We start from the raw sequence: 27,681 nt of genomic DNA on the forward strand, positions 1-27,681 counted from the left end.
TTACTTGCCTGTATATTCCTTGCTTATCATGCCGTGCTTAAAGCCAGCTGCTTCCCTCCTGAAAAGAAGAGAAGGAGATTAGGAATATCGTAGAACTTGGCCACGGCAAGTTTCTGCTTTGTTTTTGCGTAAATTTAAACTCTTTAGCTCAGCAATTAGAGAGGTAGGAAGTTAGCTGGGGCATTTATTTTGTTTTGAAGAAGTAGGAAGTTTATTTGATGCACAGTGAATGGTAGAGGAGCCCATCGTGCATCCAAAACGTGCCATGTGCAATAAAATTTAACTGGCGAGTACTAGTTTTAAAGCCCTCGTTACACTTCAAATCTCTGCTGTAGCTTTCTTTGTATATCCCGGGCCTCCATACGCGCGTGCGCTCACATGTTGCGACCATGAATTAAAACAAAAGCATGCCGAGATCCTCTATGCGGATTCAGCCGATTAATGCAATCCTATAGTCAAAGGACTTGTTGTTTGAAACAGATTGACTACATACGCAAGACTTGATTTAATGTTTAGCTCACTAGTGAGCAAAACTCACTCAGCAAAACTTTAACTATTGCCTAGGAACAGCACCCGTTCAACTGAAATTCGGCCTCTTTTACCAAACCTTTTAGTTTCCTTTGATATCATCGAAAATGTGTTATAATAGTGTTATAATATTAACAATAGTAAGGCACAACGTAAGGAACAACACGGGATGAATTCTCCGACGAACGTCGTTTGCAATAACGCGCGTACCTCAACGAAGACCTTTGCACCGCTGTGTCTAGTTATTTCGATAGTATTATTAGCGAATATGCTGTTGATCATCGGTTTTAGCCGCTTTGTATGGGTAAATTGGTGGCTTACATAGCTGTGCCCCAGCTAAGTGAAATACGTGCGAAAGGCGGATTATCTGCAATCGGAATGTAGCGTTAAAACTGGTAGCTGAAAATTTTGCGTTTAAATAATGCCGCAAAAGCTGTTTGTGGAAATCGCCAAGGGATGCGTATCGCACCACAACAAGACCTGCCTGCCCTTCTGTCATGTTCTGCTGTAAGAAGAACACTGATCGCTTCTATTTAATATCTATAAATTAGTAGCATGAGTCCTAAAAAACCAGTTTGTCCTGAGTCGAGCATTTGCGCTACGCTTCTAAAGGAACGCGAAGTTGAAAGTCAAGTTTCGACTGGATGCCTTTAAACATTCTGAACCAATTGCGCATGTAATGGTGTGTCGGAATAGTCGAGGGCGGGTGTAATATACAGTGGAACCCCGCTGCGTCCCCCATACTTACGATGACCCGCTTGTTGCGACGCATCACCGCAGTCCCGACAAACTCCCAATAGAAACAATGCATTGAAAACCCCGATGATATGACGCTCGGGTGCACGCGGTCCGCTTCATACGACGCAACCTGGCTCGGATAAGCCGGCATTTTCTTCATATTTTACACCTCTTCACGGCCTCGTCCCCCCCCCCCCCTTCTTTATTCTTAATTCCCGTTTGACGCTGCTTGATGTGCAAAGATCCGCAGGCAGGCCAGACCCCTTACTGAACAGACGGAAGGCAGCAGGCGGGTACTCGTGAGCGGGAGTTAACCTGCCATGGCCCCACGCTTCAGCAGTACGCCAACGCGCCAACCGCGAAAAGTAGTTCAGGTGGCAGGCTGGCCACCGACGATCGCGAAAACACATAAACCGCAACCTCGTGGCGATGACCGAACAACCGCTTTCTCCGCCCGCTCGATCGAAGCTTCTTCCTTTCACATCTTTCTCTCGCCCAATATCTCCGCTTATCGGTGTCTTTCAAAGCCGCGTTGTCACTCCGCTCCTTTGTTTCCTCGAGCACCTCAATTCCCGCGCGTCCGCCGCAAGGGTGGAGACACGGATTCGTTGGCACCGCCATTTCGGGTCACTGACTGGTAGCCGCAGCGAGTCACTGTAGAAAGACCGCGCTATAATTTTCGCCGCAACGTGGTTTACTCGCGAAGTTTCGATCATCTTATCTATTTCGCATTGCTGGGTCTTGTGGGAAAAATAGCGATGGCACGGGACCATTCAAAGGGTGTCTCCACCATGTACGGCAGATTCAGTTATTTTCCGTTTCCAACTTGTATTATGGTTCGTTTCGCTTGGCCTTGGCAGTTTCACACTCGCCTTTTCTCTTCTGAATTTGCTCGACCACGTCACCCTTACCTCGTGCGCGCACTGGAGCGGGACTGGCGGGCCATAAATAGCGCCGGACGACACGGGTGTGGCTGGCGGGTTAGCTCGGAGGCCATGGAGGGGCGGGGGCCACAACTTAGGCGTTGCTTTTTTTAAACTTGGAATTTCAGCTAAAAGTTCGTAAATCACACGAGAACGCGCTAAATATAGTAGTTTAATTAAGTCCTTAGCCAACCTGTAGCGCGATACCGTCTACTCGGCCGGCATTTGCCCGCACCCCGGTCGTACGACACTCCGGTGATACGACGCTTCCTCGTGGTCCCTTGGAATTCGTATTACCGGGGTTCTACTGTATATATATATTACCATCTGTAGCCCGTCAGCCTTGACGACGTTGGGGCAATCGTAACAGGGACGTTTAATATGAAAAAATGGCATACCATCAGCGAAACAGGTTTCGCCATCCTATTTTAGGGCTCGGCTTAAACGTCCCGTAAATTGAGAGGCCTTGGTCCTGCTTTCGACATACAGAGATAACTGATTACGCCAAGAGAGAGAGAAATAACTTTATTGCGAGAGGCTGGTGATCCTAGGCGTCGGTCAAGAGACCTTGGGCTCAAGCAGCGTCCTCCGCCAGCTGGACGGCCCAGACTTGATCCGCTGGGTCGGAGGGGAGTGACACGGTCTCCTATTGCTCCGCCTGAGCTGTTCTGCGCGTGGGTGCAGCCACCAGCGGGCTGGCCCGTAGCATATGTGCTAGATGTGCCCTTCCTTTACATTTGTGGCATTTGTCGGAATGTTGCCCTGGGTAGCAGCAGCCATACATAACTCGGGTTCGGATACGAATTCGTCTGAAGTAGTCGCCATACGACGGATTTTCTCTTATTGAGTGACGGATGAGCGGGGGGAAAAGGCCCCGTTCAGACGGTAGTGATTCGTTATGTCACTGTTGTACACGAGCCGATCCCTTCCCGATCATGGGAACGAATGGGGGAATGTGGTATTTGGGTCGACATCAGCTCAGTCGGTGAACCCTCGAGCAGCATCGTGCGCACACTCGTTCCTGGCCAGGCCGGTGTGGGCGGGTGCCCATATTGGGTAGATTTTGCCGGTTCGCTCATCGTGACGGAAGCCAAATTTAAGGATTGCAGACGCTTCTGGGGAGAGGACAGAGCTTTGCGGCGGTCCCCTGTTGCCTTGATTTATCGCATCCGCTTTGATTCCACTACAGCGAGGGTAGCTTTGCGGTCTGAAAGGAAGTTGCTGATGTAGTCGTCGACTCTTTTCCCGACGCCGAGTTTGCTCAGGTTTGTGAGGATATCCGAGTGTTTGACGTTGTCAAAGGCCTTCGTGAGGTCAAGAACCAAGTGGCTCTAGTGTCAAGTGGGGAGCAGTGTACCCCGTCGATGACGTAGTATTTCAGGCGAAGCATCACATCTTGCGCAGAGAGTTTTGGTCGAAAGCCAATCATCGTGTGAGGAGAGAGGCCGTTGTTCTCCATGAAGCTGTTAAGCCTGTTGAGTATGACGTGCTCCATTAAGTTCACTACACAAGATGTGAGGGAAATCGGTCTGAGATTTTCGAGCTGCAGTTTCTTTCCTGGCTAGGGGTTCATACTAACCTTTGCCGCTTTACACATGTCAGGTATCTGACCCGCTCCCAGCACACGTCACGTTCATGTAGCGGGTGAGGGCTACAGATTCATCGTCTAGATTTCTGAGAATTTTATTCGTGATGCCATCTGGACCTGGCGACGAGCGAGTTCGAGGGGTCAATCTGGCCCTCAGTCTTCGCACACCGTGATGGGTCAATCAAGGAGGTCATTTTCCTGCCCCGTGTACCGATGGAGGACCTCACGTGTGTAGTCTTCGAAGTATCTATCTTTAATTGTTTTGATTAGCTCGGTGCCGGAACCCTTAAAGTTGTGTAGAAATATGCTGAGGTTGTTGATGATAGTGTCGATGAGCCAGCGTAGGATATCACACGTCTTTGACAGTCCAATTCCACGTTCCATTCGATCACACGTGCTGTGCCATTTTTGACGTGTTAGCTGACTTGTGTAATCTTCAATGTCGCGATTTGAGTAGCGAGACACCGCCTAAGGTTGCGATTTAGCTTTTGTTTCTGAAGTCTCTGGTGCAAACTGTGATTGGCCTCCCACATGTGAAGGAGCTTGGCATCGGGTTGATAAAGGCCTGCCTCTGTCGATATTTCTTGTGGGACCAGGAGCATTGACCATCTGCTCCGGGGGGAGTAGTAGGAGTTGGCGTACACTCCCCCCTGCCCGCACCCGCCTCCATGGGGTGTCCCACGGCGCTCACGTCGGCGCTCACGAGCCCGACGGCTAAAGGGGTGCGTGGCAACCGCCCTAAGCGGCCGTGTGGTGGAAACAAGGGTTTCAATGTGTCAGGAGTGCCGGGCCAACCCAGCCCGGCGTCCAACCACCACACACCCGGGGTGCGGGTAATCCCGGACTTGACAACCACTTCGGCCTAGCCGGGGTGGCCACGGGCTCGACCTACCCACCTAGCGGCTCATGCACAAACTGTGTCATGGCAGACCTCTACCCCATCCGGGACCCCGGTGAGCAATCGGCCGGGGGTCTCCGTTCGGGGGAATGTCCCCCTAGACCAGTTGCTCGTCTGATATGACAGAGTTCGCGAGTGGTTTTACTCGGCCCTGAACACTATGGCTTGGGTGGTTATCTGTATTGCACACTACACCCCCGTGGACGCGTCAGGCTTCCGGGTACTACTGCGCCCGCACTGGGAATTCTGCTGGAGGCTAGTCCTCAACTGCTAGTCGCCCTTTGCGCAGCCGTACAGGGAGTGCGTTCTATATTTCGTGTCCCGAGTAGGAGACAATGGGTTCGCCCTGTCCCTGCGATTCGGCAGGTGGGACTCCGGTGCGCAGTGCTGGCCCTTCGGGCAGCCCCCACCTCCACGATTTTGACCCCCGCACCCCAAACAACCAACAATGATGTTGGCAGTGAGGTTTCCGCCCATTTCCATTCAGGTGAGCGTATCTTCTTTCCCGAGGATTTTGTGCTCCCGCCTTACTCATCCCAGATGACCGGTACATGGCATCTGGTTGGCAGACCGGTCTCGTGGATCCTCCTCGAGCCGGATTCTTTCTCACCGCGGGTGGTCTCCGCATTACAGCTCGTCGCTGCAAAGCGGCGGGTGCATCAAGGTACGTAGCCTGCTTACCATCCCTGTAGAGTTGTTCTGTCCATTTCCGAATGTCAGATATGTCTTCGATGGAAGGGTTGCTCGCAACATCAGATGAGGTACGTTCGGCGGCCCCTATTTTGCGGAAGGCGTCCCAATAAAAACCTCCACCTTATCAAATACACCAATAAATTAATTTTTACGAAGTGGCTAGGTTTCACTGATGCGTTCCCACGAATTTAGGCACCACTACAGCGAGGTTACTTTAGGCGAACTACACTCGACTCCGGTTAATACGAAGTGTTCGGGGACCGTAAAACACTTCGAAGTAACCGAACTCCCAATTAAACAAACAGCTCAAGAACAGCGCGTGGTGATTAGTGCGCAACAGGTACCCCTGCTTGATTTCCTTTTGAATCTATGGCTTCGACGCCAAGTCACGTACTGCCTTAATAGTTGACATTCAGGGCTCAAATACAAGCGTGAAGTGACGAGCACACAAACTGTTCACATGGCGCTGTGCACAGCAAAGAACGTTAAGGACCTCAGAAGAGGCAGATGCTTGCACTGGACGAATCTCAACTGTCCTGCCGTTTAATCAAATGTACGATGACTCGGTTAAGACGTCGGCAATGTCAGTGCAGGAACTGGCGCCGCTTTGACGATGGAATCTTTTGAGTTTTGCAGGAAGCTCAATGCTTTTAATTAGAAGTAACTTCTAATTCACCCATATACTAGGTTTTAGATTGAAATTCGTGAGCATTTTTTATTCAGTTAGATATAAATTGCCGGGACTGGCACGTCTCTTTAAATGAATCAACAATTTTAATTAGGCGACTTCGGATTATGGAGGCTCTACTGTATAATCGGAGTTAGTTCTCAGTGAAGACGTGGCACTTGTCTTAGAGTTAGTCCTAAATACACACGCGGCATTTGCGTGAGCTGTAACAAAACAAGGCAGAAGAATGGGAGACAAGGCCAGGAAAAGACTATTTGCTAACACAGCCCAAAGATGAAGTAAGGAAGGCAAGTATTGATGAATATAGATGTATTGACTCTCCCCTCCACTTTCTTGCACGTGTATATCAAGGTAATTATTTTCGTGTGCTTGAAGGTGGTAGCCAGCGCCACTCCAAAATCGGAGGGGAGCATATCCCCGCGGTTAGCGGACTCGTCATCACACCAGACGCGTATTCTGGAGGTCGTGGGTTAGGATGCGACCCGGCGGTCATGCTTTTTTTCAATTTCTATCTATATTTCAAAGAATATATTATTGGAAAAGAATAAAATAACCTACGACATCTTCCCCGTTGCTTTCCTTGGCATTCTCCACTGACTACCCTTATTCCCGTCTTCATTCGACGAGCGCCCCATTTCCAATTCTTATTCGATACATACATAGCGATGTCCTCTTTTCTTGCAGTCTTGGTGCCATAGGCAGCTTAAGAGGGTCCAACCAGTTTCCAAGAGTCTGGCTGAAAACTTAGGGAACAAATGGTTTCGAGAATCAGGTGTTCTAAATAGTACAGGAGTAAAATCTGTTGACGGGGGCTTAGCGATAATAGATGCCCACTGTCGTAGACCTTCTTGCTTGTTTAATATGTTGCGTTCTGCAGAAACGGCAATCAAGCATGTAAAACCATACAACAGCCACAAATAAAGCTGTATTCAATACTTACATAGAGGTGTGATTGGACTATGTCAGCAGGGACTGCCTGCTGCATTGCTACTCCGACAAACACGTTCATTTAATGCATGTACTTTAGTCATCGCGAGAGAGTTACTAGTTTAGCTGGAAGTTGGCAGGTATGTGCTTGACGTTTCGTCACCGTCAAGAGCCGACTCCAGAAAAACAATTCCCCGCTGAGCCACACAGTAACACTACTGTCCGGTCGCTAAGGCTACAGCTACGCTAACAGCTGCGTTATATATTTGCGAGGTGCCCTCAACATATATTTAAAAAAGAGGAGACGAAATGGTGGTAGAGTCAAAAGAAAGCTCAGACATTTTTGTTTTTCTTTCGGAACGCCCCGCTTGGGAGACACCGAGAATTCACTCATGCGAGTATTAGAGCAATGAATGAATAAGTATTCATATTAATTTTATGTTACCCTTTACTAGGTATAGTTGCAAAACTACTATTTTTGTGTATTCCTACAAGTAGCACAAATTTCCTGAAAAGTTTCCTACTCTTAAGCGCAGCTTTAAGTGTCCTTCTAGTGGTTTTTGTCTTTACAAAACCCGGATCGTTGCCCTTCTCACGCTCCTTTGCACTGAATCAAAGTGCACCGAAAATCACCACGCCACCGAAAAGATGTTTAGAAACAATTTCACCATATGAAGCACAGGCACATGTACCTTGTATCCTCAACCGCTCCTTCATCTACATTTTGTAGATGCCGATTCAGTGCAAAATTTCCTATGAAACTATGCCACCCACGCTCAGCTCTAAGAAATGACTGAGCTAGTAATACGGGAAGACTCAGTCACCATGTACGGTTCTTCATATATCTGACTAACGATCATAGGAGACTGAGGTGGCCCAAAGTTATTGCAGCTGTTGATTAGGGACTACATATGAATTCCATGTGCGCAAGCGCAACACGCTAAAAAGGTAAATACTTTGTTGACTCGTTGTGCCAACAACTTGGAATGTGCCCCCGGTATATTAAAACACGCCGGGGCAGTGGGTGTACGTGAACATTACATGAAACAACGTTTACGAAGGGACGTGATGAATGTGCATATATACTACAAAACGTCCGTGCCATTTGCAGGTGTGAAATATTACTAAATCCATTGTACTGAAAGCGAACACAAAAAGATAAGTTAGAGTTTTGCTTACCCCGTGAGCAGAATAACAACGTCAGCATTGTTCAGTAATGGGTTCTTAAGGGTATACTCGCCAAACTTTCCGAGAGATGCGTGAATATCCAGATAATCTCCGTTTAGCACAAGAGCGTCGCTTTCATGTTGCTTGTGCTTCACGTGTGCATCAGTTATGGAAAGAAAGTGTAATTTAAAATCTTTAAAATCAGCATGTGTACCAACCGAGATAGCTGTAGCAAAAGATCGTATACGGGTTATGTTACCACCCAGCACCTCCTCGTCGTAGCAACAAACACTCAACGCCCACGTTCACATGCGCCTAACTAAAATGTGCACTCCTTTCTTGAGCCCTTTCAATATTTATGGGCAATAACGTATCCAAATATTTGATTTCGAGCCAGCTGTCCAACATAAATTTGCAATTTGTCGACTGCGCTTTTTGATGCCTGATCACATAATGACAACATTAGTCCACTAATCCTACCGTATCACCGTGCATCGCGTGACTGGAGCGCATTCTGATTGATTGTATGGTTTAACGCGCCGACGCAACGCAGGCGATGAGGCGCGCCGTAGTGGACAGCTCCGGATTAATTTTGACCACATAGGGATCTTTACCGTGTGCCGAAATCTCGTACACACGGGCGTTTGCTTTTCGCCTCCATCAAAAAAGTGACCGTCGCGTCCGGGAATCTAAGCCGCGAACGTGTGCTCAACAGCCCAATGCCTTAGCCACTGAGCTACCGCGGCGAATGGAGCACATTTTACTCCACGAGACAGAACAATTATAGGCCATCTTTAAACCATGAAACATAAAAATGAAGGGGGCGCTATAAAAGCACCTCATTCCTTCTACTTTGCATATATATATATATATATATATATATATATATATATATATATATATATATATATATATATATATATCCGGAATAGCAATGGGGCTCGTTTAATTAAGACAGAAATAAGGGTTGGCAGTCAAGAAACCCTCGGAAAGCGAAGGGGACAATCTGGTAGGCTATTGAAACAAAGAATTTAGAAAGACAGAAAGAACCCACGACCTCCCCAATACGCGTCTGGTGCGATGACCACTACGCTACCGGCGGGGCTTTCTGTCTTTCCAATCTCTTTATCTGTTTCAATGGCCTACCACATTCGCCCCTTTGCTTTCCAAGGCTTTCTTGACTGCCGACCCTTATATCTGTCTTAATTCAACGAGCCCCTCATTTGCCACTCTGATTCGCTACATGCATAGCGAGGGCCTCTGTTCTGGCAGTCTTGGTGCCATAGGCAACTTAAAAGGGTTCAACGCTGGTCGACCACTCTCGACATGTGGTAGGCACTCAAGTCACGTCCCGGGGGTTAAAAAGGAGGTCCCTTTCACCCCGACTCGTCCGAGTGGCGCTGGCTACCACCCCCAAGCGCAGGAAACAAAAATACCTTAACATAAATACCCCATAAAGTGGAGGGGAAAATAGCCCCTCCGGTACCGTAGTGGTCATCGCACCAGACGCGTATTCTGGAGGTCGTGGGTTCGGATCGCACCCGGCGGGCATTTTTCTCCACTCTCTTTCTGTCTTTTCAAATTCCTAATGTGTTACAATGGACCACCATATTCTCCTCTTTTCTCTCGGAGGTTTTCTTGACTGGTAGCCCTTATTTCTGTTAGTGTATACTGTGTATACTGTGTGTATACTTATACCGACGCATCAGAACATTGGCGACAAAGCCCTACAGAAAGCCCACTGACAGGCATCCGTATCTGGCCTTTGAATATTAGCATGTAAATCACAATAAAACAGCTATACCATGCAACCAAGACCTTTGTTTTTATTGATTTAGTAACTGCGCCAAACTTTGGGAGTGTCAGAGAAAGCCAAAATATCCGCAAGAATCAATCGACGATGCTCTGCAGCGTGCAAGTTCATTGGACCGCAAAGCGCTTCTTCAGCCGCAGAACACAACGTCTACTTATTTGTAACTTAATCTCGTAGGCATTTGGAAGTGTTACAGCAGCAGAAAAATGACGAGTGACCCAGAGGAAATTCACAGGACGGGCGCTGTGAACTTTTGTGTCCCTCGTCATTTTTTGCCCTATTAAATTCTTCGTGCGCACCGAAAGTAACAGCTGTTCGAAAGAAGCATCATAAGAGTCTGATGCAAAGCCTGCGGTTTGCAAACGTTTTAAAGGGCCACGGCCCGTAGTCTATTGCCGTTCCAACAACGGCAACAGAACGTAGCAGGAAATCATTACGGGCAGGGTACAATTTAAGCGTTCGGTAATTTCCTTAGTTTGGTACTGTACGCTTTAGTTATCTTATGTTTATTAGAAGGGGATCGGACGATGTCTTCAACGACTTTAGAGAGAAAGTAACGTAACGTCCGCGTATATGAGCAACTGACGTGGAGCCCCATACTGTTGAATGGCATCCCCTAGAAGGAAATCTGCCACATCAGTAGCCCAGCCAGTCGGCAAAGCACGCGTGATAACGGAGCGTGTGGCGTAACCCTTCGTGACAGCAATCCACCTGTTTTCCGATGTCGACTGGAGAAAGCGGCCAAAGCAACCCGTAAACAAGCTTCTTCCGGGACGTCAAGCACAAACAAAAAAATACACGTATGTGATGCAAAATGTCTAAGCACAAGTCATATTTGCATAGGTATTTTATTAAAAATACCAGGATGCTTGTAGCGATAGCGAATAAAGCACTACCTAGTTTAGAAATACAAACAACAGAGTGCACACTGAGGACACTGGTGGCGCCACCCGGTTGCGGCCCTGGGAGCGCATGCCCGTGTGTTTCCCATTTGCGCACCTTGGATGTGCTGTACCATGACTTGTGCTGTTTCTCTTCTTCCTTGGATTACTTCCAGGTGGCGCCACCAGTGCCGCCACCATTATCTTTGGAGGGGCGTTGCTCGGTTCGTGTTTACGTTCACCATGACTGCGCCACGACGAAATAGTACTCAGTCGTGCATTAGGGCAGAGAATGTGTGCAGAGTGCACATAACTCTTTAAATGGCAGTGCCAGGTCACGTGATTTTTCACTCATCAGCGGCCATGGCAGTAATCTTTTAGTGTCAACTCTACGCGCGAACACATGTTCAGAAAACACAAGGAAAACACCGAAGACGATATTGCCACGCAGAAGGGCTGGCATGCCGACAGGGTCTGCAAAAGACTATTCCTTTTTTCTTTCCACACTGGCGGCGGGTACGAGCCGCTCCATTTGCGCCCCTTGGATGTTCTTTACCATGACTTGTGTTGTTTTCTACCTCCTTGGATTACAAACAATTGGAACGCAACGTTCAAAACCATTTTTGATTGCGTACAAATTTTTTATGGCTGCAAAACATCACTTCCAGAAGAAAGTGGATCCTTGTTTGAAGCAATATTCGCAAATCTTATTATTTATCAGCAGGTGCTGATGGAGGAACTTTTGTCTACGGTAAGCTGCTTATAACGAACATCGTGGGTATCGTATTACAGGCATTTTTCCACACGCTGATATTACTGAAGTTTTACGTCTAACACAAGAACACCACAATTTTCGCAAATAATCGGCCAGAACGTGCCTTTATGATTTCATAAGAAAGGTTCACGTAACATTAGCTAGTACTTACCAGCTGTCTGATGCCCACCACGCGAACACTCATTTTGTGTTTCTTCAATGTTTGAATCTTCAACTTCACCTAAGACAAGAAAATTTTTAGCATAGTGCTACAAGAGCAAGCACGTTTCTGAAAGTGTTTTTGTATTATGCATTAGAAAATAAATGTCCAACAACAAACGGCGATATAATATAGCTGCATATAATCCAGCATCGACTCGACCACCTCCAGCGTTTTTCCCATGCTGGCTACGTTATTAAGATATAGAACTCATGTAATCATTGTTTTATTCTTTTTGCTCAGTGCCGTGCTCAATAAAGTTGGTGTTGGTATGCCCTTTGTTCCGTCACAACCTAAGTTTTAAAATTTTAACCTTTGGCCATGCTGTGCGCCACCGGGGGGGCGGGGGGTTAGGGACAACAAAGTTTTCAGCAACGAAAGCTTCTTCATTGAAGTTGGCTTTCCGCAAAAATAAAAATGATAGGTTTGTAGATGTGTACATGGTAACCAGCATAGTATAAAAGTTTATAATATTGCGGTAGTTAGCAGTAATATAGCAGTAGATTGACAACGTGTTAGCGAAAATTAATATAAAGTACAACTAACATGCACTTAAACTACGGCGGTTTTGAGATTCAGTTTCTATTGAGCAGATATTACCTATTGGGTCAGATTTTTTACAACAAGAATATGCGTTCAAATTTTTCAGTGATTCAAACTTATTGATATTCCGTTGACATGCACGGAAGCTACACCTTCGGTTTGAGGGGCGCTGTAGTGGAGGGCTCCTGATTATATTCAACCTTCGGGTGATCTTTACGTGCGCCGAAATCTTGACACACAAGCGTTCCAGCTTTCGCCCTCTCCCTGACAAGCAGCTAGTCCGGCCGGGATTAACACTGGGACGTCAGGGTAGGCAGCACAACGCCTTTAGCCCCTGACCTACCGTCGTGGGATGTTCTTCAAAGTAAAACAGGAGCGAAATAGAACCTCGGGTTCATCGGCGTCCTAATGCTTTGTACGAAATGAAAGCATGTTTACTTACGATATTCATTAGCGTGGCAGTGTAGCGGGCTATGCTTCTGGCGAAATTGTAAATTTCCCCCATTGCGGCGTCCAAGACAATATGGACTTCGATTTCAAACTTCATGTCACGTGGAAGCTTATGTTTTGCTCCGACGCCAGAGAGCAGGTCTGTGCGGGGGCGGTGCAAAATGGTTTGTGAAAAAATCAATTAAACCTTAACGTTCTTCGGCTGATAAGATATTACACATGGTTCACATTCAGCTGGAAGCCATGATGTCTATGCAGTGCTTAACCTACCTACACGTTGTGGAAATGACATAGGAAGCACTCTACGGTTACTCACCACAAAGTATGACTTTCGAACCAAAGGACGGTTCCTGGTATTAGCACCTCAACCGATTTTTTTTTACCTTTGCCAGGCAAAACAAAAGTTACGGCCACTTGAGGGAAGCGCTGAGATAGAATAAATTCCCAAGTCGTTGCCTCTGTTCTTGTGCGCTATCTAGAGTTTAGAAAAACGCATATCGAAACCAATTCTCAGTTAGGCCGGTTACACACTCGCAATTTTTTCGCAAAGGGGTTTCGCAATTTTTTGCAAACGACTTATCATGTCGTGAATCCGAACTCATTATTGTTAAGTTAATGAGCGGAGATACAATTGTACTCTGCGCGCCGTAACCTTTCACAGCTTCTGTTGGTGTTGACCGTTGATAGTCCACCGGCGTATAAATTTCACCGATAAACTTCGTAAAGAATTTGATCCATGGGACGTTACGCCCTCATTTCTTGCAAAGTAATGGCGTTGAGCCTTCAGTGGTACGTGCCCAGTAGTATGCATGCGTCTTCTTGTTATCGTCATCATTTTCCCTTTGCTACGTTTTTTTAATTGCGATTACAGTGACTGCCAGGCTTTGCCGCCATTTACTGATGCACTCTTCCGTTTGGTAAAGTGATTGAGCTGTGGGGCTTCGGGTGTGTCGTGCTTGTCTGGAACCGAACCCGGCAAGAGTCATGTCGGAAACCAAATAAGGTCTGAATTTATTCAAAGTTCCTTTCACCTGACTGAAAGGTTGTTTTGTTTTTAGGAGCTTTATTAAGAAAGGTCGCGAAATTCCGAGCATTTACTGATGTATGTATATAACCTTTGAACAGCCAGAAATTTAGTGTGCCGTCCATCCGGTGTTTTGTCAGCCGCGGACGCCAGATTTTTCACCACCTGTGCCACATACTTGTTCATCGGCTGTCCAGATTGTGTCCAGAGGAGGCCCACGAGAAGGCACACCTATATAAAACGTTCCCGTGTCCTAAGGTAAAGTTTTGTAACAAACCACTCTAAGTTCATTAAAATTGCCAGAAAATTGGTGGCACCTAATTTTGTTGCATTTAAAACTTTGTACTCAAAAATTCCTTTCGTATAGCATTTTTTTGTGCAACATAAATAATGTTTTGGGGGGTTACAATGACCGCTTTGCGATGTTTTGGGGTATTCTGAGGTATTCAGTACTCAATGAGGTATTCAATTTTGGGGTATTCAGTAGTAGTATTCTGAAATTTCAGTTTTATTCACTGATTTATGAATCAAATGAGTGCCGCCAAGCGAACACTTACGCTGGTCAGTCCAGAGTAATACAATGAGGATATGCCATTATATTAAATTCGAAAACAAAATCAGCGTCCTTCAACTCCGTGAGCAACCATTTACAGTGTAGCGGTACGCAGACAAAGGATCGCATGAAACAAGCACATAGCTCATATTCTATCTGCTGATAGAGCCGTTCTGGTGATTAATTTTAGCTTTTTCTTTTCAGAACACATCTTTGGTACACATGTACTCGGTATTTGTTTTACTTTATTTATTTTATTTGTTCATTCATTTATTTATATATTATTCTTTTTTTTTTTCAGAATACATTTTTGGTACACAAGGACTGTGTATTTTTATTTGTTTATTTTTTATTTATTTATTTATTTAGTTTATTTATTTATTTATTTATTTTAGATCCCTACATAGCCCCATGCTCATTGTAGTATGGGGTTAATTAGTAGCCACAAAGCTGGCGTTGCTGCAAAATTCAAAGTTGTGGACGTGGCTTTCGTCGATGGGACTAAATTTTTAAGCTTGGCTTCCCCTTGCCGTTTTCGCGTCATTTCATGCGAGCTCCCACTGAAGATCGAAACGGGCAGAGGGCATGAGGCGAAGGGACGCGAGCCTGGAATATACCCTATCCTCCACCAGCGCGCGTTCTGAATGGTCCGCTCCAATCCCGGTGACACTACAGAGAACCCCAAAGTTAGGCTCGGGAACCGGCACCAGCGTGACACCGCCGGAAAGGCGACAAGGTTCTACTTTGAGCAGCTGCGCTGTTAAAACTCTGATATCAGCTGCTTATTACTTTCGCGTGAGTGATTCCAAACGATATTCCTGAAGGGCATTTGTCAAGATGATTGATTGATTGATTGATTGATTGATTGATTGATTGATTGATTGATTGATTGATTGATTGATTGATTGATTGATTGATCGATCGATCGATCGATTGATTGATTGATTGATTGATTGATTGATTGATTGATTGATTGATTGATTGATTGATTGATTGATTGATTGATTGATTGATTGATTGATTGATTGTAAGGTTTAACGCGCGCACGCAACGCAGGTGATAAGGCACGCCGTAGTGGAGGGCTCCGGTTTAATTTTGACCTCCTGAGGATCTTTAACGTGCGCCGAAATCTCGTACACACGGGCGTTTTTGCTTTTCGTCTTCATCAGAAAAGCGGCCGCTGCGGCCGGGAATCGAAGCCGCGTCCTCGGTCTCAGCAGCGCAACGCCTTAGCCACTGAGCCACCGCGGCGGGTATTTTTCCAAATCATAGCCCATGAAAGAAATATTCTGAACTATTGTATTGCCCTCGCCTCCTGTATTTTTCCGGATAAAAACACGTCAGCCCAAGTGGCCACCCATACTCTTTCTCTCTGCCTCTGCCACTCTCCTCAAATTGCAACCGTTCCGATTGCTTTAGTCACGTGCCCTGGTTAATCTCGGGCCGATGTGAGGTGGAAAGCGGCAACGTTGGCAAAAGGTGTTCCACCACGGCGCTGGGTTTTCTATCGCTCGCCAGAGCGCCGCTAATTCGGAAGTATCGAACATTGGTTTCCTTGGCTACCAGGCACAAGCCCCTCTCAAATTCACTTAGGGTAGGGGGATCCCGGTTTTGCGTGGGCCGCACCTTACGATATGTGGCCGGAACAATGTCCACCCGCTTCCAATGTGAGGCAGCCAATGCGTTCGGCATTGAAAAAATACAGGAGACGATGGTATTGTTTGCTAGGGCAGTCGGGGCACTCGCCCTGTCTTTCTACATCCACTATCATGCCTTTTTCCAGATGAAGCTAGCTTTAAACGAAGGCACAACCACAACACACTAAACACTAAATAAAACCCGTTTTGTATTTTGTTGAAACATTTGTTATACACTGTAGCCCTCTAGAACGTTCTGGTAAATACTTTTTTGTTCAAATGTCTCAGGGAGAAACTTTTGAAAAGTGTGCACTTTCAAGTAATTGCTCAATTTAAAACAAAAACTAAGCCCTCACTGGCTACATATCACAACACGAAAGACATATCGTGATGGTGTCACCATATCAAGAGATATTCCCCTGAGTGAGTGAATAATTTCCCATTGACCTCCTACTCATGGTTGACTTCCGAAGGATATCATTTTTAGGTCAATCAAGGTTCGGTGCACACCGGAGGCGAATTCAACGCGGTATTTTGGGCGGGGATGGACGCCTAATAGATGCTGTCTCTCGAAGATGCCAAACCTTACATAGATCGGCAGGAAGCGTTGTGCCCTTATGTGTAACTGTGCAAAGGAATGCGACCAAGAGCTAACAGTAAACCACATGTTGAGGTCCTGAGAAAAAAAAGCATTTTAGGCTGTTCTACGACGAACACATTCCATTTCACCCCAGTCTACATTTAGGAGAAAACGCTCTTGTTAAAATTTCCTCCGCTTTTAGTTTTATAAAAGAAGCCGGGTTTTTAAACAAGCTGTAATGCTTTAACATGCTTTAACAATCACTTATTATCCACAAAATACTGGAAACCTTCTGCTTCGCGCATGATACCCTAAGTTGCTTACGTGCCATAAAACACAACACAACGCAAAGGAGCTCTTCCAAAAGCTAAAACCTTTTGAGCAACCTTTAGTAACGGGACTGACAAATCCCAAAACGCTCAATATATTGAGCAATTTGTTAACTTGTGCATAATTGGAGTTTGTAATAATAAAGCAAGAGTAGCTTATCAATAATACTAGTATAACTACCCGAATACGTAATCAAAAATCGTGACAATCTTTTTTTAGACGATTTGTTTGAGCCAAGTTATTTGAGACGAAGACCATACTTTTCGCGTTAGACAAATTGGCGAAAAATATCAAGTTACCACGTTCTGTTACGAAATTTTCCCGTGATGACATTGTAGCATTTTGGAGATGCTGGGCTGATGATTCGAGGAAATCCTGTTTGTCGTTGCCTGCAAAAAAATTCAACAAATTGGTTGTATGACCCACAATAAAGCACTAGCAAAAAGTGTACAGCCACCAACATATTTTGAATAGTATAACAATTTCCTGTTTTGAATCCCTCATAAGCAGGCTAAAAAAACCATCTCGGCGTAGATCTCTGCTTCCATAGATGCCTAAGAAATGTTCTACATATATTTGCTATTTTTATGCTTGCCGAAAATATTAATGCTTTGAGATCACCTTCGACGGAAGGGCCAACCTTCATTACTGCCTAAGGTTATATATTTTACTCTACCTGATAGCTAGTCAAAGGCTCATCAATTACAGTTTGTGTCTATCGATAGAATAATGGAGAAAATCAGTTTTTTGGAGGCTAATGAATTAACATAAAAAAATCTCCCGTGCCGGGAACACTAGTGCACGCGAGGCGTGTCCAACCCTGTAAAACCGTAAACTAATCCCTTCTGCAATTCTCAATATCCAACCCTGCACCAAACGCAGCCGAACCCTTGCCCAGTCGCAACCAAACCCTTTTGCAATGGGCCGCGTGGCACGGACGAGTGCGTTGGAATATGTTTTCGCTCGAGTGGCGCCACCTTCGGTCTTCGTCACGAGGCGCTGGTGGCGGCGTGACAGCGGGCGCATAAAACTTTCAATGGTGCCTTTTACCCCCAAGCGCAGAAAAAACAAAATACCTAAATGTAAATACCCGAGAAAGTGGACGGGAAACAGCCCCGCCGGTAGCGTAATGGTCGTCGCACCAGACGCGCATTCTGGAGGTCGTAGGTTCGGATCCCACCCGGCGGGAATTTTTTCTCCACTTTTTTCTGTCTTTGCAAACTTTATCTGTTTCAAGGACCTACCACATTCTCTCCTTTGCTTTCAGAGGTTGTTTTGACTGCCAACCTTTATTTCTGTCTTAATTCAACGAGCCCCTCATTTCGCATTCTGATTCACTACAGATATATATATATATATATATATATATATATATATATATATATATATATATATATATATATATATATATATATATATATATATATATATATATATATATATATATATATATATATATAATATATATATATATATATACATATATATATATAATATATATATATATATATATAGAGAGAGAGAGAGAGAAGCAGTCGGCACAGAGCGTTTCTTCCGAACCGCAACCAAGAACTAGAGCCCCAGGAATAGGGATGTAGCTTGTTATAAGGAACAGATGAGGTGCGACATGATGATGATAATGGTTATCATAATGATGGTCGGGATCAGAAGACGATATGCAAGGTGCAATGTGAACTGGCCATTATTGTAAAGACACTTTTCCTTGGCTGCTCAATGGGGGCTCTACAACAGCTGGCACATAGATCATTGAACGTCGAACACGTAACCACAGCTGCAATGACGCTACGTCAACCCCTTCGTTTTCGGGCGACACACGTATCTGTTTCGAGAGAGGTACCTATCCCCGTTAAAATCTCCCCGGGGATAAAATAGAGAGCAACTAGAGAGTCGTAGAGAGGAGCGTCGTAGAGGAACTTTAATCAGTGAACATAAATAGATTCGTGACTGCTGCCGCGAAAACCGGCTCTAGTTCTTTTCTTTTGTAGCGTTAGCTGCACTGGCCGAGGTTGGGCAGCTTCTCGAGGCTCCTGGAGAGCCGTGCTGCGCATGCGCGAGGAGCAGGGACGTTATACGGCGAACAGAACGTTGCTCGCTGGCTGTCGTCTCTCACACACCCCACGCGCCCAGCGTCTTCACCGACCTCCGTTCCGCACGTGGTGGCCCGGTACACTTGATGATCACGCGAGGGGTGGCCAGGTGTGCTACTGATGGCTCGTGCATTGCAGCAACACCGGCGTGCGCCTGTGGAACCAGCTTAGCTCTGGGGCAATTGGTGACGCTGCGCCGGAGCCGCTTATAGACATGTGTGACATAATGCGTATACCGTGTGTGTGGCATTGAAGCAGCAGTAAGCATGATAATCAAGCTAATCCTAGACACCAGGGAAGCTAAGAATAACCAGCTGAATTTTACCTCACGCTGTGTATATCCTGGCATAGCCGAGCTAAGCCACTGCTAATTTTTAGGTGCGGAGTACCTCATGACCGCACAATGTCCGTCCGCCGCCGTGCGCACAGCATTTACAATCGCAAAAAATCACACAGGCACTGGCAGGATTTGAGCCTGCGTCTGGTAGACCAGATGGAGTTAGTTTCAGTCGTCCTACCCATTGGGCTACGACCGCCAGTCAGTACCCGAGAGTCAAACGGCTTACTCCCTCGCCTGTAACGGTGTGGGGTACCTTAGGACCTCCCAATGTCCGTCCGCGTCCATCCGTGCGCACACCACTATCAAGAGAAAATGAAGCAAAATTTGATTTGAGCCATGAGTTGCAGTTTCATTTAGGGAATAATCAAGGTGCAACTCACAGCCCAAACCGAACGACGGTCGGGGCGCAAATCGGATGTCACTCGGGGCGCAACTTGGATGTCATTTCGAGTCCCCGTACTCCCTCGCCATCGTCCACGGAGTGGAGATGCTGCCATTTATTTATTTGCTTCAAATGTAAGGCGTCTCTCTATGTATAATCAACGACAAATGCTTTCGGTTTTCTTGCAACGCCTCATGTGTCATGATTGTACATCGCGATACTATTCGCGTAAAGAAAAAAATGTTTGCCTGCTTTGGGAGTAGAAACGCACATTCCGGGTTTGAATGCCGGCCTTTACTAACTGCACTACAGGCTCGTTCTCGGAAGTTAGGTTAAAACTTTCTCGCTTCCCCCGCATTTCTCAACGACAATTACGTTGCACCCACTGCAATCATGATTACACAATTGGGCGGCCTCCTGTCAGTTATCTTGCCGTTATGCGAGCAGAGCGCATGCAGTTACGGCATCGGTAAAATAAGCGAAAACACCCGTGTGTACGTGATTCCGGGGCACGTTAAAGATTCTCAAGTTGTCAAAATTAATCCGAAAGCTCTACTAAGGTTGGCCTCATCGCTTGTGTTGCGTCGGCACTTTAAAACATACAATCAATCAACCAATCAATCAATCAATCAATCAATTATTCAATAGATCAGTAAGGCTTGCGCCTCTGTTCGAAGCAGTCTTCGCTGCTGGTACGTATTACGTGATGGAAAGTTTTCCAGTCACTGTCTGCATTCTTATGCATGTAAATCCATTTTCCCCTGATCTTAATCCGCCAATCTACGCTGCATTTTCGGCAATCACAAAAGAACAATTACCAAAACTCAATACTAAAAGGCCAAGAGGCGGAAATGGCGAGCGACCGTGAGCGTTCTGTCTGCGAAAGAAACAACTGAGGCAAAAACATGGCGGGGCAGCTTCTACCAACAACGGTGTACAAAACAGAGGAGCTGCGGAGTATAAATGCGGACAGGACACCAAGCTTAAGGTGAAACTGCAATGCAAAACAAGGACGGAATTATGAGTGCGTGATAATGGATACCATCGTGACCAAAAAAACTTACATGGATGGGCAGGAACAGAGCATAAGTGATGCAACCTCAGAGTGGAAATTCTGAGGAGGAACGAATATTTCATTTGGACGGTGACCAAGTATAGTGCAGATGCACCCATGACAAATAAGGTCACCGTCAACAATGTGCCCCCGTCAGTAACCGCAAAGCGCAGTGAAATCATCTTCACGACAAGTGCTTTACACGAAGCTTCCAGCGATGCGTATACCTACGCTTGTGTAATTTTCGCGCCAGCTTGAATTTCAGGCCGATGTCACAAAAACGCAATCAAATAACGCCGAAACGCGGAGTAAACTTCTTTTAAACGCTTCACAAACGCGTAGATGAAACACAAAACCTCGTGCAAAAGATATAGTGTGTAATACAACGCACATGTGGTATTCGCTTGATTGACAGATACATCTCACCAATTGAACCCCGCCTAGTCCTCGTGGAAGTTTCGAAGATACGTCAATGTTTTTAACAATAGCTCAGTTCACTTGTGCTGCTACAATTAACAATTTGGTTTTCTAACCACGTTTCTCGGTTACCACGAATCTAAGCCGGTGCAAATCGCCAGTACGCAGAACAGCAAAGCGCATGACAAGGTGTTGGAAGCAATTACTAGCAAAATTTTTGCATCATTCCAAGTCTCACAAAGTTCCTCGGTAGCAATATTTTCCCCTTATTTTTCTACCACAAGCAGTGAAAACATGTTTGTCATTGTGATACGATTTTAATGCATTTGATCCGATGGAAATAAGGCTAATAATAACAAATTACAAGTAATTGACGAGTAATTTTTTGGCAATAAGGTCATTGTATAAACTTACATGCAACGTATTTAATTATGCGTAATGGTATAATAAGCCCTATACACGCTTGAATTTTTTGCTCAAAGCTTCCACACCCGAAGAAAGTTATATTGTTGCATACCGTCTATCGCGTTGCCGATGTGGTCACTAAAGCCATCCGCAATTTTGAAAACCTTGTGTGGGACTCTGATCATCCATTTTCTTGTATGCGTGATTGGCCTAATGGCGTGTGTAGTATTAACAACGCCTTCCTGCAGAGATCAACAATGTTGAAACAGTAAATCTGGAGGCCTTCAGAACGGAAATATTATAAAACATTCAACGAATGGTGATTAAAAAACTTTTTCAGGTAAAAACGTTGTGTGCTTTTACGGCAAGTACAATGAAACCGTAAAACCAGTTTGTTCGGAGTTCTAGTACATCCATTATAGAGTATGGAGTTTAAAGCACCGAATATGCTCCTGAGATATGATGTTCGCTATTGTCGAAAGAGCATTATTAATTCCGACCACATTTCGGCCTTCAACTGGCGCCAACATTTCGACCTACAGCCGCCGCAGCGGTCGGGATCCTCAGACTGCTCAGCGCAGATCAATAATAACGAGCCACCGGGGCGGGTCAGTACACGCATTCAAACAAAAAACAAAAATTATCATGTGCACGGCCAGGGCACATGAATAAAGCTAATTATTGCTTATATATAATGAATATATCTGGATAAACATAGTTGAAAATCAACGAAAGCCCTTTACTGGTCTCACCATATGCATATATTTACTAGACTGTATACCGCTAATGTGATCTCAGATCTCAAAAAATACATTTAATTCACTTTGTGTTCATCACTTTTTGAAGCAATTGACAGAGTTTTGCGGCTAAAGCTTGTTTTCCTAGAAGAAATTTAGGATACGTAGTTCGAAATGTTGCCTCAGCGTCGCCAATTTTAATAGGGATACCGCCACAGCACCTGTTTTGCAATCATCTCTGCTTTATGCGTGGCTGTGGATAAGAAATCTTTTTAGCCATCAAAGTTTTCTTCACTTTCTTCGGATATAGGGTGAATATTATCTTCAAATGTAATAAAATTCACATAGCAGTATCCTTGCGTTGTATTTTATTCGTACATCGAAGCGTTCACTCTCATCTGACCTGAAATGCTGGGGGCATCCTGTCTACATTTGTGCTTTGTTATTTATTGTAAGCGCAATGTTATGTTGCTGCATTGGGGATAGTGCTTGGGCAGTACTGATAAGCGGAATTTGTAAAGAACTCTTCACACCATGAAGAGTTAGTCATGGACTTCATACATACCACATGAATCTTCCCGGCGAGAAAGTGAACCGTGTAAGTAGCCATGTTTTGGCTACACTCGTACATATTTCTTTGGAGAACGGCTGAATCTAGCTTCAAATAAAAATACAAAAACAGAAGCATTCAGATATAATGACGTGCTCGGACAAGTTGGGACATTGGTAAAATATTAAGAAAAGAGCATGCTATTCATTTGCACGGCTATGCAGGCCGGAGTGTGGGCACACGGGCAGGGAGACACCGGAATTCACATTTTTTTCTAAGCATGTAGTTATTCACTTCTCAACAGTTGAAAAAGAGCAGAGCAGCTGGTTACAATTTGGTTACAAATATTCTGCGACCTAGGATAGACTAGCTTAGGTTGGAAATGCGAAAATCCTTAAAAAGAAAGAATTTACAAAACCTACAGAACACAAGCAAAAGTCACTCAATGCTCGTATTCTTTTTTGAAGGATAAAACAGCTGATGGTACGGCCGGATCAGAAAAAAAAAGGCGAACTAAAATAGTTCTAATCCTTGTTTAACATGAATAGGAGCAACGCTTACTAAATAGACCAACGACACCATCAAATCCATCTACAAAAATATTTTTTGAAGTCATTCTCTGTACAATGCTTTGAACACTACGGTTAATGAACTTTGGGTGGGAACTAATTTCTACTGAAAACAGGGTTTCTCGCAAACGACTAGAATAATAAACTCCAATGAAAATCATGCCCGTGGGGATCAAAGATATGAATACATCAAAAGTACTAACGAACAACGTACCGAAAGCCGCTGTTCAGCAGATGTAACAAAACTCTAAAACGCGTAATATAATATGACAACCTAGTGTAGTTTTTCAGTGCTGACCCAATTCCGGAAAGAGAAATCCGGCGTAGGATAGGTATAAGCTTGCGTTCACGGGGCAAACACTCCTAAATTATGCAAATTAGGCTACCTGTGTCACTGGAAATAATATTACACAACCAATGCACCCTACCGGTGATGACAAATTGCCACGAACCATGCATTGGGTTTGTTTATTTATGTTTTGTTTTTTCCGACCGGCTCCCCCGGGCTCTGTTATCTGTGTTGCCCGTGTGCCAAGAGAAGCGTGTGTTCCATTCTTTATTTTTATGCCGTACGTGTTGTCTCTTTTGATAGGGAGAGCGTTTCGAACTAACGCCAACAGCCTAAAATAATCTTCTTTGATCTAGTGTTCTGGATGCAATTCGACGGTTCGAGAAACACTCGTGCCCAACGATAAAGGCCTGCGGAGCAGACGCCGCGGCATTATACTCACCGACGCTCGCCTGCGCACGTCACTTTGTTGACTGCTGCTTCGCCGCCTGTGTATTCTTTGAGTTTTTAGGGGAGAACAAGTTCGCTTCAATAAACTTGTTTTCCTTGAAGACAACTGCATCATCTTTGGCTTCATGACAATATTAAGGGGAAACTTGGCACCTTACTAAACAATTTGAAAGTTACTAAACATTTTTTTTACTAATTTACAAAGCCTACTAAACAATTTACAACCTTAGGACGGCTCGAAGCGCCACGGAAAGAAGAATGGTAGGAGTAACGGGAAGGGAGAGTAAACGAGCTTCCTGAATCATGGAGAAAACTTCAGTTGACAATCTCATAGCTCAAATAACCAAAAAAATAAATTGGGCTGGCCATGTAGCTAGGCGAAATGACAACCGGCGCATGACCAGGGTAACATACCGAGGGACGGCTATAGGAAAAGGGGAAGGCTAATTTCTCGATGGGGGGGGGCAAAATATGGAAATTTGAGGACGAAATAATGTACTCGAGCAGCGCAGGACAAGAGAATTTGTAGGCCAATGCGAGAGGCATTTGACCTGCAGTAGATCCAAATAATTGGATAGTTAAGGGTACAATGAGGTCGCCTTAGGACCTGCCTTAGGGTCTTGTCGCTCCTGAGTACCCCTATCGCGAGGAGTATCATGTTACCTGTAGCCCAAAATCACGAACATCGACACGCCTTAAAACTCTGAAGGGCCTGCGGACTCTTGGTATGGTGGAGCACTCGAAGAGCGGAGACGTTCGTGGATACCCTTCCAGAGCTCCTAACTGTGCCCGATGTGATGACGATGACCCTAATCCGCAACCATGGCGCACAGAAGACTCAAGTTTTCCAGTAGGGCGGGCATGTAACGCGAATATCTAGGGCAACAAAGACACTAGCGAAACACAGAGATGAAATGAGATAATTTTATTTATTCTGTGGATGGGGGCCAAATAAAAGTTCGGAAGCGAAGAACGGACTCCGCCAGACCACGACCTGGTCGGTGGAGGCATGCATGCTGGTTTGACGCGCTTTCCTTCTTCAGATGAAATAGGCTGGTAATGACGATGTGAAAAAATGCTAGTCTGGCATATAGAAAATAGTCCAGTATTTCAAGGGAAATCCTTAAGGGTCTCCTTCTGCAAAATAACTCCGTTGGTGTCCGGTTAGCGAAATGGCCGCCGCTTTACCTACTACCATACAACGAATTGAAATATTCATGTGTTATTCGATGACACTTGAATCCCGTTCTACAGTAGTGGCCCAATCAGCTACCCCAGCGCTATCTCCGCATGTTGGCAATAGTGAAACAAAAGTTACCGCAGTTAGTTCTGAGTGATAACTGAATGAGCCTACGCGCGACGCTTAAGTGTGTGTCACACGTTTGCCTGATAAACAATTTCGTAACACAAGACAAAGAAGCGAAAGCAGAGAGACACAACAAAAGTGTAGTCGAAAAGAAGCCATTTGAAGTACACTTCGTCAAAGTACAAAGAAACGACAGCAAACAAACTCACGCCAATAGAATGTAGCTGTAAGAAGATTGTAGATAAATATCGCCATTCTGCAGCCTTCGAGTGGACAAGCTGACAGAAGTGCCGCGAAGTGCTTTTCAGGAATTATCATGATGTCGACATCTCACTGCTCGTAACCATGGTTACTCAAACAGGAAGGGCAGTTTTTATGTGCCTATTGAGGAGCAAAGTTTTACTTAATTTACGGTTGCTGGTGGCGCCTTGCGCTCTTTGGGCAAGCGTACACCACTAACCAGAATTTGTGAGTCAGCTCTCTAGACAAATCAGGCTCCTTAAATGCTACATGTGGTGCCAAATATTTCATATAATTACATGTACAAAGCCACACAAGTCACTCGGTGTGGTAGTCTAAAAGTCTATTGCCGCTATAAAAGACCAGCTGAAACACTATCATGCTGAGTGGGTCAATTGTTGTTTCCGTGACCAAATGACATTTATTTGGTCGCAGTATATCCACGGCAAAACTTATCGCGACACACTACGCTGTATGTGTGGTGCTTTATAGAGGTGGCAATTTTCTCTACTGGCCAAAGAACATTACTTGTTAGGCAAATAGGAAGTTAAGTTTTTCGCCTTGAAATGACAAAAACTTCACTGCCAAAAAACGTCTGTTTAATTTTCAAGTGCATTTGTTAACACAAACCAAAACTTAGTGTTTTCACAAATTACTGCTGCCTAAAGGTCAGAATTTGACCAATCATATATTTCTGCTGCAAGCTTTCTATTGACCTGGCAACAAGGAATTCGGGAGGAGCTACTACACAACTCCAAGCTGTGTTGCTAATCGCGAACTGTTTGCTTACAACACCAACTGCGTAAAAAAGCTCAAGGTGTCCGGTTCTCTTTAGTATCTATCTTAAAAAAGCCCACTGCAAACTGAAAAAAGGCAAAGTTAAGGATTTCTTTGCTTAGAATATGCTTACAAGGTTCTGTTTTCTTTAAACAAATGTTTCTTTATGTCTCAGAAATGACACCATTAGCAAGGGGCATTCAGAACCCTACAACTCATCAAATGTTGTTCCTTCCACAGGAAAGAAAGTCACTTTACCAGCAGATCCACAGCAGTTCCGTTGATTTCCATTTGTGTTATGTATGTGTCCCCAAATATGGAAACCTGGTTCATTTCCAAGGAGTGGGTGGGTGTTATAGCCAGCTTTGCTTTCGTGCCACCCTCACTTCTTTCGTGTATTATTACTGGGTAAACGATTGTACCTAGGCATTTAAATATATATGTAATAAATCTTTCATCATTATTTAAACCTCCTATCATCAGAGAAATTTATTACAATTTACCCCCCAAAACATGTCAAACTTATACTTCTATAATTTGCCTACGCACTGTAACGTCAGAGCGCATCGCTGAATTAACATCGCCGCGACAATGCAGTAATAAAAACCAAAGCAGAAGTCTTTTCAATTGAATGTTAAAGGTCGCGTTGCACAAGAAGGCACGTTAGATATTTGTGGATATTGGTTGAAATATTTTCAGTACTCACCGTTCAATCCGACAGTCACATGAGCTACGTAAGCTAGTAATGTTCTCCACCAAATTTTCATTAGTGTGCGATAGCGATGATTGGTGAATGCCGGTTTGAAATGCCTTGTATCTTCAACGGAGACACACACACGAGCAACCTGTTTAGAGAGCCGCTATTGGAAGCAATGTGGAGTAAGGTTATCGCCCTTAATCAAACGAGGCCGACTGGAACGCTATGGCAAAAATGTAGGCACATTGTCTTTACAGTGCGTCAAGAAGGTGAGTTGCGTCATGCCCTTTATCGTATTCGCCCGTGCTCTCACAGCGCCCATCTAGCGCAAGAAAGCTAGCAAAAATATTCCCAAAACGTGAGAGAGCAAACCGCAGAATGTACCAAAATATTAAGAGCTCGCTAGTTTTGGCCATCCTCTCAGC

The 27,681-nt window shown here is 44.9% G+C and overlaps 1 protein-coding gene across 1 annotated transcript; it reads right to left on the minus strand.

Annotated features, from left to right (window-relative positions):
- On the minus strand, positions 1-27,681 carry LOC144159993 (uncharacterized). The gene is made up of 9 exons (XM_077691619.1): positions 27,266-27,681; positions 26,818-26,981; positions 22,944-23,036; positions 21,754-21,883; positions 17,235-17,324; positions 12,804-12,952; positions 11,771-11,839; positions 8,163-8,299; positions 1-58 (listed from the first exon to the last, which is right to left on the minus strand). The coding sequence occupies exons 1-9, from the start codon at positions 27,324-27,326 to the stop codon at positions 1-3; spliced, it is 951 nt and encodes a 316-aa protein (XP_077547745.1). The 5' UTR covers positions 27,327-27,681.

Source organism: Haemaphysalis longicornis, unplaced genomic scaffold (genome assembly GCF_048455015.1).
Source record: "Haemaphysalis longicornis isolate Haplotype H1 unplaced genomic scaffold, Haemaphysalis longicornis Haplotype H1 scaffold_10, whole genome shotgun sequence".
NCBI classification, from domain to species: domain Eukaryota; kingdom Metazoa; phylum Arthropoda; class Arachnida; order Ixodida; family Ixodidae; genus Haemaphysalis; species Haemaphysalis longicornis.